Here is an 18,383-nt window from a genome sequence, read left to right on the forward strand (position 1 = left end):
TACCAGTTCATTGCTTTATTCATGGACCTCAGTCAGAGAGTGAGGAAACAACGAGAACTGTCTTTTATAGGAGTGACAGTGAGGAGGGGATTATAGGACGAGTGTCCCCTCCCCCTCTATCACTCATTGCCATCTTCCCAACACAAGGCTATCCCGCACTTCCTTATTTAGTCCATGATTTAGTCATGAATAACAGCGGGGCTGAGCCCCACCAGAGGTCAGAGAGTGAGGATGGGGGAGAACAACCAAGATGAAGACTGGACTGATCCTGAAGACCACCATCATTGGGTTACTGACTCCTCCCTCATTATCACTTTCTGTTTAAGGTTCCAAAGTTTGAGGATGTTATCACGTTATTATCACCATGTAAAAGTCTATCCTCCAATCAGATCATCAGATATAAAATGTCCAGCTGGTAGAAAATGGGTGTAACAAAAGAGAATCCATATTATGTGTATATATATCAGTGGGTAGAGGGGAGAGAGCAGAAGTCAGGAGTATGTAATATACAACATAGAGTATATAGTGCAGGGGTCAGGAGTATGTAATGTACAACATAGAGTATATAGTGCAGGGGTCAGGAGTATGTAATGTACAACATAGAGTATATAGTGCAGGGGTCAGCACTCATAATATTTGTGTTCAGTAATCAGTTGCAGAGGTCCCACACCGCTGCCTCCCATCTCCTGAGACTGCACTCAGTGACTTGGGTGTGAGACTATACAGACATATCCCTCCACCCGGCACAGCCAGCAAATAACAGAGCAAGTAACCCCAGGAGAATTGTTCTGTCAGAGATCTTGCTAGACCCGGGCATGGGGCAGAAGACCCAAGGTACATACCCCAGGTGTCTCGGTCAAGCAATGTCATTTGGATGACTGCTGAATACCAGAATCTCCATAAATCCAGTCTAGAGACATAAATTGTGTCTGCAGCACAGAGAAGGAAGATTATTCGAGAGAAATACAGGAATACAGGAAGGGGACCACAGCTCAGGAAAGTGACCAGGATATTACAGGCTGATATCACCCAGTCCCCACCCTTCTCTGGACCAATCAGTGAGCAGTATGGGTGGAGGAATGTATTTAGTGTTAATGACCCACCTGTGCTGATCTCTGTAGGAGTGTCCTCCTCTATAAATGTCCCCGTTATTCCATCCTTCTCCATAGATTGCTGATCATCCCTCACATACGTCTCTTCTTCTTCTGCTTTAACCTCAAATTCTATATCGATTGGATCTCCACTCTAAAACAAGAAATTGAGAGAGAATATCATCTGTAAAATATAAGCTTTATTATTGTGATATCACTTAAGAAATCCACACATCGTCTCCATGAGTTTGTGTTTTATAATCTCCGTCCCACCAACCTTGTAACATTGAGGGATGGTGTGACCTTCCTGTGTGGAATCCCAGAAATACAGAGGACGGGGACATCTCTCTGGTGGGTTTCTGTAGCTGGATGACTCATCTTCCTCTTTTATCTCTTCTTTAACCTCAACTTTAGAATCTCTCAGGTTTCCACTCTGAATATATAATAAAAATGACATCAATGGTAACAATGCAGATAATGTACAGATCCTAATGATACTATCAGTGATTGTTCTTCATCTACCTGATGCTGTCGAGGGATGGTGTGACCTTCCTGTGTGGAATCCCGGGAATACAGAGGACGGGGACATCTCTCTGGTGGGTTCCCATTACCAGATGGCTCCATCATATTCTTGTGTCCATCTGAAAGTTCCTCCTTCACTCCATACTCCTCATCCTCCTCTTTATACTCTTCTTTAACAACAATATTATCATCCCCGAGGTTTCCACTCTGAATATATAATAAAACATTCATTGTAACAAACACGTTTGTATATAAATCATAACTACCCATAATTGTTACTCCTCTACCTGATGATGGCGAGGGATGGTGTGACCTTCCTGTGTGGAATCACGGGAATACAGAGGACAGGGACATTCTCTGTTACTAGGTGACTCCATCATCCTCTTGTTGAGATCATTCAATTTTTCAGAAAACTCCTCGATCACTCCATGCTTTTCATTCTCCTCTTTAACATCAATATTATAATCCTTCAAGTTTTCACTCTAAAAATATAATAAAGAATTTATTATGAGAAACAACCTTGTGTATAAATTATAACTATCAGTGATTGTTCCTCATCTACCTGATGATGGTGAGGGATGGTGTGACCTTCCTGTGTGGAATCCCGGGAATACAGAGGACGGGGACATCTCTCTGGTGGGTTCCCATTACTGGATCCATCTGTAGGAAACACACACACTGACTGAATACATTGTTTCTATGTGTTTATCAGATGATGGGGGAACTAGGTGGAGCCTCCGTACTGCTCTCTCCTTTACAATAAAGTCTCCTCTTACCCGGTGATGTGAGGGGTGACTGATTGTCCATCATGACGTCCTTGTAGAGATCCTCTTCTTCTTCTTCTGATGGAACGTCAGATTCTATATCAATTGGATCTCCACTCTAAACCAAGAAAATGAGAGAGAATATCTGTAAAATATAATCTTTATTATTGTGTCATCAGATAAGAAATCCACACATCGTCTCCATGAGTCTGTGTTCTAGATTCTCCGTCCAACCAACCTTATAACATTGAGGGATGGTGTGACCTTCCTGTGTGGAATCCCGGGAATACAGAGGACGGGGACATCTCTCTGGTGGGTTTCTGTAGCTGGATGACTCCACCATGGTGTCCTGGTACAGATCTATGTGTTCTTTTGGAATCTCTGGAATCTCTTTCATCCGCCCATCCTCCTCATTACCTTCTTTTCTCTCGTCTTTAACAACAACTTTAGAATCTCTCAGGTTTCCACTCTGAATATATAATAAAAATGACATCAATGGTAACAATGCAGATAATGTACAGATCCTAATGATACTATCAGTGATTGTTCCTCATCTACCTGATGATGGTGAGGGATGGTGTGACCTTCCTGTGTGGAATCCCGGGAATACAGAGGTCGGGGACATCTCTCTGGTGGGTTCCCATTACTGGATCCATCTGTAGGAAACACACACACTGACTGAATACATTGTTTCTATGTGTTTATCAGATGATGGGGGATCTCGGTGGATCCTCCGTACTGCTCTCTCCTTTACAATAAAGACTTCTCTTACCCGGTGATGTGAGGGGCGGCTGATTCTCCATCATGACGTCCTTCCCACCACCGCTCACCTCTCCTGTCAGCAGCTCAATTATCTCTCTGGAGACTTCTAGAATCTTCTTTGTATTTCTCTATTCTATCAGGGAAGGAGGTGGAGGCAATGTGATGGTCATATCATCTCCAGATATCACAGGAGGAGAACCCTAGCATTAAATACAAATAATAAAATCAAATGACATTCCCAGAATCCTCCTCACCTCACTGGTCAGGTCTCCATTTTATTGAAACCCCACTGGGATATAATTTACCCACATAGCGCCCCTCACCCCCTCACTCTGTAGGTTCAAAGCCTGTTGCAAGCAATTCTGGTGTTGTTACACACAATGCAGTAGCAACAGTGTTGCTCTATTAGTGAGAGGGACATTTAGAAGAGGAGCTGGGAGATCAGTGTGATGTCAAAGGATTCTCTGACACTGGTTGGAGGGACATTGGGAGGAGAAGCTGTGAGGTCAGTGTGGTGTCATAGGATTCTCTGACTCTGATTGGAAGACACTGGGAGGAGGAGCTGTGTGGGGCATTGTGTGGGGTTTCTATACACAGAATCATTTCTCCCGGGTGTGTCCCACCTCTCCTAAACTGAAAGATGAACTGTGTCCTTGGGCTTTGCCAGGACACATCATATTCCTGTGATCTCTGTGTACTTCAGAGACTTTACTGACCACATTTTAGGATGAATATCTGAGATTGGGATTATTATGGAAAAAACTGAATTTTTGTAAAATCTTACCTGTAAAATTCCTTTCTCTGAGTCCTCCGACAGTCGCCGCCTCTTCATATTCGTCACATATGGGGTATTAGACTTTGCTCCGAAGGAGTAGCTAGGCAACAGAATATGTTAACATTAAAGCTTTTAACATATCCCACCCTCAAGGGGTGGTCCCCTCAGTCAATACCCTCCTACTTCCTGCAACCATATCTCAGTTTTAGTGGAATAGCAGTAGAGTATACAACCAAACCCCAAAAGAGGGGCGGGGGCGGCGACTGTCGGAGGACTCAGAGAAAGGAATTTTACAGGTAAGATTTTACAAAAATTCCGTTTTCTCTTACGTCCTCCGACAGTCGCCGCCTCTTCATATTCGTCACATATGGGGACGTCCCAAAGCAGTGCAAACATGAGGGGTGGGAAACGCATCCGCGCCGAAAAGGCAACGCAGTCTCCGCATCAAAGAAAGGAACCTTACCAAAGGAAGGAAACCAGCTGGGCAACAGGAAAAAACAAGTGCTCAACAGGAGCAACAACCCAGGAAAAGACAAAAAACCAGGGAATGTAAAACTTATCCCAACAGCCAGAGGTCCCCAACAAGGGACCCTAGGAAATTGCCGCACTAAGAACCTTGCGGCCAAAGGAAGCATCCGCCGATGCCTGAACATCTACTTTGTAGAATCTTGTGAACGTGTGTACGGTCGACCAGGTCGCCGCCTCACACACCTGGGCTACAGAAGCCCCATGACGACAGGCCCAAGACGTACTCAAAGATCTAGTAGAGTGCGCCTTCACAGGCACAGGGGGAACCTTCCCCTGCAAGGCATAGGCCTGTTCAATGGTCTGCCTGATCCATTTGGCAATGGTAGAGGCCGAAGCCGCCATGCCCTTCCGAGGACCCTCTGGAAGAACAAACAAGGAGTCCGTCTTTCGAAAAGACTCAGTCGATTTAAGGTAAACCCTAATCGCCCGAACAACATCCAGAGAATGCAATCTCACCTCCTTTGGATGTTTAGGCTTCGCGCACAGCGAAGGTAAGACAATATCCTCATTAAGATGGAATTCCGAAACTCGTTTCGGAAGAAAAGAAGGATTAGGTCGCAAGACCACCTTATCCAAATGAACAACCAGGTACGGAGACTTGCAGGACAAAGCTGCCAGCTCCGACACTCTGCGAGCCGAAGTGATCGCCACCAAAAAGGCAACCTTTTTGGACAACATAGACAACGAGATCTCCCTGATCTGTTCAAAAGGAGCACGTTGCAACACAGACAGAACGAGATTCAAGTCCCAAGGGGGCAAGGGATCCCTCCTAGGAGGAACCAGATGCCGCACACCCTGAACAAAGGTGCCAACCAAGGAGTTGGAAGCCACGGGACGTTGAAACAGAAAGGCCAGTGCAGACACCTGACCCTTTATCGTAGCCAGCGCCAAACGCTGATCAACTCCCGTTTGAAGGAAAGACAGCACACGGGAAACCGAGTACGTGCGGGGTGAAAACCCCCTGGACTCACACCAGGCAAAATAGGCCTTCCAAGTACGGTAATAAACCTTCCCCGAGGAAGACTTCCTCGCGTTGATCAAAGTATGAACGACCTCCGGAGAGAGACCCTTCTCCTTCAGGACCTCGGTCTCAACAGCCAGGCCGTCAAAGCCAGCGACTGTAAAGCAGGATGGTATATCAGTCCTTGAGACAGTAGATCGTCTCGAAGAGGCAGACGCCACGGGGCGTCGACCGCCAGATTCATGAGGTCTGCGTACCAGGACCGGCGAGGCCAGTCCGGTGCCACCAGAATCACCATGCTGCGTTCCGAGTGTAACCTGCGAAGGAACCTGGACAGCAACTGAATCGGTGGAAACGCATACATCAGCCTGTACTGATGCCACGGGGCCACTAACGCGTCCGACGCGTCTGCCCGAGGGTCGCGCGCCCTTGCCACGAACCTTTTCACCTTGTTGTTGAGACGAGATGCGAACAGGTCCACATCTGGAAGACCCCACTTCGCGCACAACATCTGGAAGACAGCCGGGTGGAGAGACCATTCCCCCTGATCCAGGGTCTGGCGACTCAGATAGTCCGCCTGCCAGTTCTCCACCCCTGGAATGTGAACCGACATTATCGCCGGGACATGAGTCTCGGCCCAAGACAGAATGTCGGCCACTTCTTGAGCCGCTCGGGCACTCTTGGTGCCCCCTTGGTGGTTGATGCAGGCCACCGCCGTGGCATTGTCCGTCTGCACCCGAACCGGGCAGCCCTGCAGCGGGTCCGTCCAGCGATGAAGACAGAGACTTATCGCACGCAATTCCAGAATGTTGATCGGAAGGGAGGACTCCCCCTCCGTCCAAGTTCCCTGGGCGGACAGAACGCCCAGAACACCACCCCATCCCGACAGGCTGGCATCCGTGGTGATCACCGTCCACGAGACAGGACGAAACGACTTGCCCCTGGACACCAACGGGGACTGGAGCCACCACAGAAGGTTTCTTCTGGTGCGATGACTCAACGAGATTTGAAGATCCAGAGATTGAGGCCGCCCGTCCCACCTGGACAGGATCTCCGCTTGGAGACCCCGCGTGTGAAACTGGGCGAAGGGAATCGCCTCGAAGGCCGAGACCATCAATCCCAGACATCTCATGCACGTCCGCAGAGACGAGTGCGGAACGTCCCTGAGGGACCTGACTTCCTCCTGAAGAGTTCTGAGTTTGTCTTCCGGCAGGAAGACCTTCGCCTGCACCGAGTCCAGAATCATTCCCAGGTAGGGAAGACGAACCGACGGACTCAGTGTCGACTTTGGAAAATTTATCGTCCAACCAAACTCCTGTAGAGTTTGCATCGTGACAGACAGATCCTTCTCCAGACCCTGGCTGGTCGCAGACCGAACCAGAATGTCGTCCAGATACCCCAGGACAGAAATGCCCTGGGCCCTCAATAATGCCAGAACCGGTGCAAGCACCTTGGTGAAGACCCGCGGAGCCGAGGCGAGACCAAAAGGCAACGCCACGAACTGGTAGTGATCCTCCGCAACGGCAAATCGAAGGAACCTCTGGTGACCCTCGAAAATGGGGATGTGAAGATATGCATCCTTCAAATCGATGGAGGCCATGAATTCCCCCGGAACCAGGGCAGCCACCACCGACCGCAGGGATTCCATGCGGAACTTGCGAACCCGCACAGAGCGGTTCAGAGCCTTCAAGTCCAGAATTGGACGAACCTTGCCCTCCTTTCTGGGCACGGTGAACAGATTGGAATAAAACCCCCGAAATCTGTCCCGATGAGGCACCGGAACCACCACTCCCTGAGCCCTCAGGTCCCGCACCGCCAGGTGCAGGTCCCGCAAACGCTCTGGAGACAGTTGAAGATTTGAGGGAAAAAATCTGCTCTCCGGCCGAGAGAGAAACTCGATCTTGTAACCAGACCGAACGATTTCCTGAACCCATCTGTCCCGCACACGGGCCAACCAGGGCTGAAGAAAAACGAGCAAGCGTCCCCCCACCCCAAAACTGGGTGAGGGCGCCCCTTCAGGCCGAACTGTTATGGGCTGCAGATCCGGATTGACCGGACTTCTGTTTCCCAGACCAGGGCTTCTCCTGAGAGCCTTGACCTTTGAACGGCTTACTCTTGTAGTGCGGCCGGAAGGCACGAAAGGACCCCTGAGGGGGCCGAAAATTAGCATGCTTCTTCCCAGAAGCCCCCTTAGCCTTGGGGAAATGGGGCAAGAGAGTGCTCTTACCCACGGTGATCCCCTTAATCAACACATCCAAGGACTCCCCAAAAAGGCGAGACCCATCATAAGGCAGATTGGCTAAGGTCTTACGTGAGGACTGGTCCACCGACCAACATTTTAACCAAACCAGGCGGCGAGACAACACCGCCACGCTGTGCACACGTGCAGCCAACGGAACCAGGTCCAGGTCCGCATCACACAGATACATGACACCCTGGTGGATTTGATCCACCATATCCAGGGTCGCCGGCGAGGCCGAATCGGCCACTAGGACGCGCCTAAGCATCTGCGTCCAACTTGCGATCGCCTGGGCCGCCATGAGAGAAGCAAACAGAGCCTTAAGCATAGAACCCGTAACAGAATAAGTATGACGGGCAAGAGACTCCAATCTCCTATCCGTGGCATCACGGAACACAGGGGAATCCTCTGCAGGAATCGTAGTGGCTTTGTTTAAAACCGCAATTGCGTGATCCACTGGGGGAGGCACACACCACCTTTCATCAGTGGAAGGGGAGAAAGGATAACGTAGCTTGAATCTACTTGGTACAGCAAAAGGTTTGCGCAGATTGCGCCATTGTTCCTTAACAGCGCGCTGAAAATCATCATTGCAGGGAAAAACCTGCGGCGTCCTGCGTTTTCTCTGCGTCCCATAAGCCGCCAAGGCGGCGGGGGGACACACTTCATCCTGCAAACGCAGCGTTTGCTTTATGGAAGCAATCAACTCATCCATGATTGCAAGCTCTTCAGGCGAGCCAGGGGGAGAATTATCAACCCCCTCAACCTCAGCCTCCACCTCGGACCCCACTAGATCTAGGGAGGAGCGGGACCCCGATAAGGAGGCCCCCGCCATAACAGCCCCATCACCTTCGCCCTCAGAATCAGAGGAAAGAGCAACTCTGGGCCTTTTAGTAGATTGTGCAGCCACCAGCATCTGTACCTGAGCAGCAAGGCCAGCCACAATAGTGGCTAAATCCCCCCCTGGGGGGGAAACAGCGGTCCCCTGGCTTTCCACCAAGGCGGTAGGAAATTTGCCCTCCTGAGAATCCATTGCCCCTGTAATGCTGTACAATAAAGGGTTAACTGCCCCTTTAAGCAAGCGCGGCAAGCGCAGCCCACCGCACCACACTCAAGCACAATGAGACCCCCACAGGGAATATGCAAACTGAACACAGGCAATGGATAGCAAGAACAGAAGGATAAAACCTGAGGAGACCCTCGCCGCTGCTGCTGCCTCGATCGGTGTTCCTGGAAAGAGGAAGTGATGCTGCCAGGGCGCTCTATGAAAGCCTATGGAGGCTACAAGAAAATGGCCGCCATGCATGTAAAACATGCGGCCGGAGCGAGTGTAGGCAAAATGGCGCCGTTTGGCGCCGAAACCGCCGCTCCACAGTGCAGTAATGCACACATGACATCCCTGTATAAGAATACATGTCAGATCGCCGCAGCGATCGCTGTATATGCCCAAACATGCCAAAAAAACATGCCGCACAGCACACAGCTTCACACACTGATCAGACTGACACACACAGTGTCACACAGCTCCCCCCCCCCCCCTTGCAGCCCACAGCATGCAGCCGAGAGATAGGGAGACAAGCAGTGTGAATAGAGGCAGGTTACACAGTCCCAGACTGACACCCCCCCAGACAGACAGGCCCCCACATAGATACACTTACCTCACAGTGGCGTGGGGGACCCGCACAGGCGAACAAGCCGCTGCACATGAGGCAGGGAGAGTCGCAATTCAAGACGCACAAAATGGGGGTTAAGAAACCGCACAGCGTCCAGTGAGGTAGCCACCTCACCAATCATCCCTGCACCGAACAGGGATGGGTCGTTCACTGTGCCAGGAGCGTTACCTGGCTGAACGCTCGATGGCAGGCTGGGAAGGCACTGACCCACGACCTGCGACCAGGGGGATCAGCCCGAGACCCAGCCCGCATGATCCTCTTCATCAGAAACTAACTAACGCTGACAAAAATAACAGCTAAGTAAAGGTAGAGAGAAAACTCAAACAAAATTTCAAAAAGAAGAAAGAGTCTGGGACAGAAAGTCCCAGCACAGAGAGAGCCAGCCACTCCTGACAAGCTAGACATTAAAACTGAGATATGGTTGCAGGAAGTAGGAGGGTATTGACTGAGGGGACCACCCCTTGAGGGTGGGATATGTTAAAAGCTTTAATGTTAACATATTCTGTTGCCTAGCTACTCCTTCGGAGCAAAGTCTAATACCCCATATGTGACGAATATGAAGAGGCGGCGACTGTCGGAGGACGTAAGAGAAATTAGTTTTTAGGACATTTATACCTTTTCTCCTCTTTCTTCCTGAATCTTATCTAATCTAATAAAATAAAGACATACATATTCCAATTCCCTCTTAAATAACCTCCTAAAATACCCAGGACTAAGAAAAAGTGCTATAATCCGTTTAGACTGATAAGGTGAGAAGGTGATTGGTGGGAAAAGGGACATCTCCAACATGAAGAGAATGTTTCGGCCTCGTAAGTGGGGAAATGTTCTGACCCTGAAGGGGTTAATCTACGTTTCCGCACTATATATGTGTGTATCATCATCTTCTGGAGATAAAAGAGGTCACAGTGACTATGGAGGAAGAGGACGGACATGATGGGTGTAAATAGAAAATAAGATCTTATTACCTCCTCGATTGCCACATCCAGCAACGTCTCCTCTCTACCTCCTCCCGAATCACCTTTTACCCGGAACTTCCTATTTGTACCTGACATCACTTCCTGTCTTCCATAGAGACTTCCTGTCTGGGTACACATGAGATCACCACCTCGTGGAGCTCGGAGGATCTGCAGTTTCGTAGTGTGACCACGGCCTTGTGATGTGTGTGTATGTACTGTATATCCTTATAGATGGGTCATCTCCACTCCCACCAAGGGGGAGAGAAATATATTACTGCTCAGTCCAATCTTTCTCAGCCAGGGTTCCTCCAAAGCTTTCTAGGGGTTCCTTGACCAATGAACAATTTCTGTCTCTCAGTAACAACTAAAATATATCTTTATAATAATCAATAATAAATCCTTAAACCATGTATGAATTTCATATATAAAATGGTCAAATGCCAAATCAATATGAAAATCCCGTTGTGGAAATAAACATGAAAACATTCCAATAAAAGTGATATAACAAAATAGTGACACAACACGTCACCATGAACGTGACGTGACATTTAAGTGAAAAAGTACAAAGAATTAAAGTCCAAATAAATGTGTATAAAACTGATCTACAAAATGTGCTCCAAAATGGGTACTGATTGTGAACCCATCGCCAAAAATTATTGTTGTGAAGAGAAGAACCACCACCGACAAACAGAAAGGCTTACCGGAACAAGTGGACTCAGTTTGGGATGCGCCTAATGGGTTGACTCATGCGATAGTGTCTGGCAGTTTTTTTTTTCTCCCCAGAAACCAATTGCTTCTCATTCATTGATATGTACTTTTATTCATGGGCTAACCCATATGGTTCCACCTGTTAAGTCCCCCCTGTGTCCATGAGACTTGAATGTGATCTCATCTGTCTTGCAAAAACCACCCTTTGAACCAATTAGAGAGATTCAGTTAGCCCTGTTGATTTAGAAGGTGTTTTCTTTTGTGGTGGAAATCACGTCGGCAAGAAGAGTGTCAAAATCAGCAGCACTTTCCAGAGAGGAGCTCATTATAACTCTCCACCATAACATACTGGTGCTGCATCCTCATCTGTCTTTCCCATTGAAGATGGTTTTGTAGTTATTTGAATCAGGATATTGTCCTCCCTTCATTTTCTACTAGTCCTCAGTCACCGGCAGAGAAAGCTTGGCACACATTAGATGTGGTTTGGGTTGTTGAGGTTTATTTATTTGAAGATGTCTGCAGTGCTCAGGTAGTCAAATTCATTTTTCATCCTGCCAAACGTCAGGTAGCTTCAAAGTTGACCATTGCAGAGTGGATCTGTCAGCTTACTACACATGCCTATGGCTTGAAGGGTAAGGCTCAGTACTGTTGGGGAAGGGTTGCCACCCTTTAAGCCAAACCCGAATAATTCAGCGGCACACGGCTATTGTTTTTTTAGTATACACTATACATATATTTTGTGATTAAATAACATTTCTAATCATATGGAGTTAATTACAAGTCCCCACCCCCCTTTACATCAGAATCTGCAGAGTTTCCTTTATATATGAATCCACAGAGTTCCCCCTTTAAATCTGAATCCACAGCGTTTCCCTTTACATCTGAATCCACAGAATTCCCATTTAATCTGAATCCAAAGCGTTCCCCTTTACATCTGAATCCATAAAGTTCCCCCTTTACATCTGAATCCACAGAGGTCCCCTATAATCTGAATCCATAAAGTTCCCCCTTTACATCTGAATCCACAGAGTTCCCCTTTACATCTGAATCCATAAAGTTCCCCCTTTACATCTGAATCCACAGAGTTCCCCTTTACATCTGAATCCATAAAGTTCGCCCTTTACATCTGAATCCACAGAGTTCCCCTTTACATCTGAATCCATAAAGTTCCCCCTTTACATCTGAATCAGCAGAGTTCCCCTTTGGATCTGAATCCACAGAGTTCCCCTATAATTTGAATCCACAGCATTCCCCTTTACATCTGAATCCATAAAGTTCCCCCTTTACATCTGAATCCACAGAGTTCTACTTTAATCTGAATCCACAGCGTTCCCCTTTACATCTGAATCAGCAGGGTTCCCCTTTGGATCTGAATCTGCAGAGTTCCATTACACTGTCTGCAGAGCTCCCCCTTACAGTGTAAGTGGAAATTCTGCAGATTCTGATGCAAGAATGAACCCTGCAGACTCTGATATACGGGAGAAGTCAGGGGACACAGATGTAAGGGAGAACTAGGGGGACTCTGATTTAAGGGGGAGTGCTGCAGACTCTGGTGTAAAGGGGAACTCTGATGTAAGGGGGTGTCTGGTAACTAATATTTACCTTTAATAAAGCATTGCGCTATCATCTAATAAAAAAAAAAATTGGAACTACCACAATTTTATTTTCCAGGGGCTTTGCTTTTAGGAAATATATGTTTGTGGGTTTTAACTAATCCATACCTGACAGAGGAAACAAAGGGCCTGTCTATAAAAAATAAATATTGTTAGATGAATGTGACAAATATTCCCCAGAGATTTACACAGTGATTTCCTATGATGGTCAGCTCCATCTAGTGGTTATAATGTATCAGAAATACGACAATACCACATTTATACCATTAGATGGCACTGATGCTCACAACCCGTTGAACAAATTTTTCACAAATCGATCTCTACGTGTTTGTAAAAGCTTTCATCACAAAATGCACTCAGCCAAAGAAAGGTAAGGACTCCATTTTTATTTTTCTCCTGCTATCAATGGCCAACACGGGACAACACTTCATCCATGTCTTTGGTTATCTGTGATCTCCTTATGAAGTGTTTCTTACATGATAAAGATCAGCCATGGAGTATATCTGAGGTGTATATCAGGGGGTGCTTCTTTTCCACATGTCCACCAACATTCAAATAGTAGACATTTCCCGCATTTATGGCACTAATACACCTCCAGGGTTGTGTGGGACCTCTGAGGTACAGGAAGACAGGACTTCAGTGAGGAACAATTCCCTCATTCAGGACAGGAATATGGCTTCTCCCCCGTGTGAGATCTCTGATGTCTGTAAAGATCGGACTTCAGTGAGGAACAATTCCGTCAGTCAGACCAGGAAAGTTCATTCTCCTCCGTGCCCAACTTCAGATGACTGTAAACAGAGGACTTCTGTGGGTTACACTTCCTCCAATCAGAAGAGGAAAGTGGATCTACCTCCGATTGCAATCTCACATGTGATTCAAAATCCGACTTACTTTGAAAAAATTTCCCGCATTTAGGACAGGAATACGGCTTTTCCTCCGTGTGAATCCTCTGATGTAAAATTAAATGTGATTTAAATATAAAACATTTCCCACACTCAACACAAGAATACGGCTTCTCCCTTGTGTGCGATCTCTGATGCATGGTAAGTTTGGACTTTACTGAAAAACATTTTCCACACTCAGGGCAGAAATAAGGCTTTTCGCCTGTGTGAGATCTCTGATGTTGGGAAAGTTGGGCCTTAACTGAAAAACATTTCCCGCACTCAGGGCAGGAATATCGTTTCTCCCCTGTGTGCAATTTCTGATGTATGGAAAGACTGGACTTGATTGAAAAACATTTCCCACACTCAGGGCAGGAATACGGCTTCTCGCCTGTGTGAGATCTTTGATGTCGGGAAAGTTGGTACTTTTGTGAAAAACATTTCCCGCACTCAGGGCAGGAATACGGCTTCTCGCCTGTGTGAGATCTCTGATGCCGGGAAAGTTGGGCCTTTAATAAAAAAAATTTCCCGCACTCAGGGCAGGAATATCGTTTCTCCCCTGTGTGCAATCTCTGATGTTTGGAAAGATTGGACTTTATTGAAAAACATTTCCCACACTCAGGGCAGGAATACGGCTTCTCGCCTGTGTGAGATCTTTGATGTCGGGAAAGTTGGTACTTTAGTGAAAAACATTTCTCGCACTCAGGGCAGGAATACGGCTTCTTGCCTGTGTGAGATCTCTGATGTCGGGAAAGTTGGGCCTTTAATAAAAAACATTTCCCGCACTCAGGGCAGGAATACCGTTTCTCCCCTGTGTGCAAACTCTGATGCTTGGAAAGATGGTACTTTACTGGAAAACCTTTCCCACACTCAGGGCACAAATACGGCTTCTCACCTGTGTGAAATCTCTGATGTATGGAAAGATTGGACTTTACTGAAAAACATTTCCCGCACTCAAGGCAGGAATACGGCTTCTCACCTTTGTGAGATCTCTGATGTCGGGAAAGGTGGGCCTTTACTGAAAAACATTTCCCGCACTCAAGGCAGGAATATGGCTTCTCACCTGTGTGAGATCTCTGATGTCGGGAAAGGTGGTACTTTAGTGAAAAACATTTCCCGCACTCAGGGCAGGAATACGGCTTCTCACCTGTGTGAGATCTCTGATGTCGGGAAAGTTGGGCCTTTACTGAAAAACATTTCCCGCACTCAGGGCAGGAATATCGTTTCTCCCCTGTGTGCAATCTCTGATGTATGGAAAGATGGGACTTTATTGAAAAACATTTCCCGCACTCAGGGCACGAATACGGCTTCTCACCTGTGTGAAATCTCTGATGTATGGAAAGATTGGACTTTACTGAAAAACATTTCTCGCACTCAGGGCACGAATACGGCTTCTCACCTGTGTGAGATCTCTGATGTATGGAAAGATTGGTTTTATTTAAAAAACAATTCCCGCATTCAGCACAAGAATACGGCTTCTCGCCTGTGTGATACCTTTTATGAACATTAAATCTAAATTCAGTACGGAAACACATCCCGCACTCAGCACAGGAAAACCTCTTATTTGTTGGAAGGAACGCACCACCCCTCACAGTCTGAGGTTCCTCAGGATAAGAGGAATACGATGGTCCATCTACACTGTGTGGTGCTGGATGGACATTTGAGGTAGCCGGGTTTTCTCCTGGACTATACTGTGTGATGTCCTCATCTTCTACTTTACAGTCTGGAGACAAAGTGAGACAATCCTCTGAGGTTTTCCTCATCTCCCGTCCATCTACTAAAATAGAAATACAAAGATTATTACTAGACATCAGCAGATTGGTTCCCCTAAACCAGGACTCCGCCCACATCAGACAGCTTTGTCTCTGAGGATCTTACAATTCCCCCCTCAAGGTAACTAGTAAATGGGTCCTCTGATCTCTTACCAGTTCATTTCTTTATTTATGGACCTTAGAGAGTGAAGAAACAACGAGAACTGTCTTTTATAGGAGTGACAGTGATGAGGGGATTATAGGACAAGTGTCCCCTCCCCCTCTATCACTCATTGCCATCTTCCCAACACAAGAAGTCCCGCACTTCCTTATTTAGTCCATGATTTAGTCATGAATAGCAGCGGGGCTGAGCCCCACCAGAGGTCAGAGAGTGAGGATGGGGGGAGAACAACCAAGATGAAGACTGGACTGATCCTGAAGACCACCATCATTGGGTTACTGACTCCTCCCTCATTATCACTTTCTGTTTAAGGTTCCATAGTTGGAGGATGTTATCACATTATTATCACCATGTAAAAGTCTGTCCTCCAATCAGATCATCAGATATAAAATGTCCAGCTGGTAGGAAATGGGAGTAACAAAAGAGAATCCATATTATGTGTATATATAGCAGTGGGTAGAGGGGAGAGAGCAGAAGTCAGGAGTATGTAATGTACAACATAGAGTATATAGTGCAGGGGTCAGGAGTATGTAATGTACAACATAGAGTACATAGTGCAGGGGTCAGGACTATGTAATGTACAACATAGAGTATATAGTGCAGGGGTCAGGAGTATGTAATGTACAACATAGAGTATATAGTGCAGGGGTCAGGACTCATAATATTTGTGTTCAGTAATCAGCTGCAGAGGTCCCACACCGCTGCCTCACATCTCCCACTCATTGACTTGGGTATGAGACTATACAGACATATCCCTCCACCCGGCACAGCCATCAAATAACAGAGCAAGTAACCCCGGGAGAATTGTTCTGCCAGAGAACTTGCTAGACCGGGGCATGGGGCAGAAGATCCAAGGTACATACCCCAGGTGTCTCGGTCAAGCAACGTCTATGGTAAAAAACCAACATTTTGCTGCCAGCTGAACCCCAGAATCTCAATAAATCCAGTCTAGAAACATAAATTGTGTCTGCAGCACAGAGAAGGAAGATTATCCGAGAGAAATACAGGACAGGGAACACAGCTCAGGAAAGTGACCAGGGTATTACAGGCTGATATCACCCAGTCCCCGCCCTACTCTGGAACCAATCAGTAAGCAGTATGGGTGGAGGAATGTATTTAGTGTTAATGACCCACCTGTGCTGATCTCTGTAGGAGTGTCCTCCTCTATAAATGTCCCCGTTATTCCATCCTCCTCCATAGACTGCTGATCATCCCTCACATACGTCTCTTCTTCTTCTGCTTTAACCTCAAATTCTATATCGATTGGATCTCCACTCTAAACCAAGAAATTGAGAGAAAATATCATCTGTAAAATATAAGCTTTATTATTGTGACATCACTTAAGAAATCCACACATCGTCTCCATGAGTTTGTGTTTTATAAGCCCCGTCTCACCAACCTTGTAACACTGAGGGATGGTGTGACCTTCCTGTGTGGAATCCCGGGAATACAGAGGACGGGGACATCTCTCTGGTGGGCTCCTGTAGCTGGATGACTCATCCTCCTCTTTTATCTCTTCTTTAACCTCAACTTCAGAATCTCTCAGGTTTCCACTCTGAATATATAATACAAATGACATCAATGGTAACAATGCAGATAATGTACAGATCCTAATGATACTATCAGTGATTGTTCCTCATCTACCTGATATTGGTGAGGGATGGTGTGACCTTCCTGTGTGGAATCCCGGGAATACAGAGGACGGGGACATCTCTCTGGTGGGTTCCAATTACCAGGTGGCTCCATCATATTCTTGTGTCCATCTGAAAGTTCCTCCTTCACTCCATACTCCTCATCCTCCTCTTTATATTCTTCTTTAACAACAATATTATCATCCCCGAGGTTCCCACTCTGAATATATAATAAAACATTCATTGTAATAAACACATTTGTATATAAATCATAACTACCCATAATTGTTACTCCTCTACCTGATGATGGTGAGGGATGGTGTGATCTTCCTGTGTGGAATCCCGGGAATACAGAGGACAGGGACATTCTCTGTTACTAGGTGACTCCATCATCTTCTTGTGGAGATCGTTATATTTTTCAGAAAACTTCTCGATCACTCCATGCTTTTCATCCTCCTCTTTAACATCAATATTATAATCCTTCAGGTTTTCACTCTAAACATATAATAAAGAATTTATTATGAGAAACAACCTTGTGTATAAATTATAACTATCAGTGATTGTTCCTCATCTACCTGATGATGGTGAGGGATGGTGTGACCTTCCTGTGTGGAATCCCGTGAATACAAAGGACGGGGACATCTCTCTGGTGGGTTCCCATTACTGGATCCATCTGTAGGAAACACACACACTGACTGAATACATTGTTTCTATGTGTTTATCAGATGATGGGGGGTCTAGGTGGAGCCTCCGTACTGCTCTCTCCTTTACAATAAAATCTCCTCTTACCCGGTGATGTGAGGGGCGGCTGATTCTCCATCATGATGTCCTTCCCAGCACCGCTCACCTCTCCTGTCAGCAATTCGATCATCTCTCTGGAGACTTCTAGAATCTTCTTTATATTTCTCTATTTTTTCAGGGAGGGAGGTGGAGGCAATGTGATGGTCATATCATCTCCAGATATCACAGGAGGAGAACCCTAGTATTAAATACAAATAGTAAAATCAAAAGACATTCCCAGAATCCTCCTCACCTCACTGGTCAGGTCTACATTTTATTAAAACCCCACTGGGATATAATTTACCCACATAGCCCCCTCACTCTGTTTGTTCAAAGCCTGTTGCAAGCAATTCTGGTTTTATTACACACAACACAGGAGCTACAGTCTTGCTTTATTAGTGAGAAGGACATTTAGAGGAGGAGCTGTGAGATCAGTGTGATGTCATAGGATTCTCTGACTCTGGTTGGAGGATACTGGGAGGAGGAGCTGTGAGGTCAGTGTGATGTCATAGGATTCTCTGACTCTGGTTGGAGGATACTGGGAGGAGCAGTGTGGGGCGTTGTGTGGGG

General features: G+C 46.6%; 2 protein-coding genes across 2 annotated transcripts in view; both read right to left on the minus strand.

The window, feature by feature from the left end:
* The window catches only part of LOC309564458 (uncharacterized protein), a 1,566,033-nt gene that overhangs the window by 654,933 nt on the left and 892,717 nt on the right, over positions 1 to 18,383 (minus strand). The gene's annotated exons all lie outside the window — the stretch shown is intronic.
* Positions 3,813 to 16,609, minus strand: LOC309564015 (uncharacterized protein; the record flags this gene model as incomplete). Its single annotated transcript, XM_082268639.1, has 6 exons — positions 16,537 to 16,609; positions 14,936 to 15,247; positions 14,534 to 14,701; positions 14,114 to 14,124; positions 13,583 to 14,012; positions 3,813 to 3,874 (listed from the first exon to the last, which is right to left on the minus strand). Exons 1-6 carry the CDS (start codon positions 16,598 to 16,600, stop codon positions 3,813 to 3,815), a joined length of 1,047 nt encoding a protein of 348 aa, XP_082124765.1. The 5' UTR covers positions 16,601 to 16,609.

Source organism: Pelophylax lessonae (assembly GCF_965119305.1).
Source record: "Pelophylax lessonae genome assembly, chromosome: 9".
Taxonomy (NCBI): domain Eukaryota; kingdom Metazoa; phylum Chordata; class Amphibia; order Anura; family Ranidae; genus Pelophylax; species Pelophylax lessonae.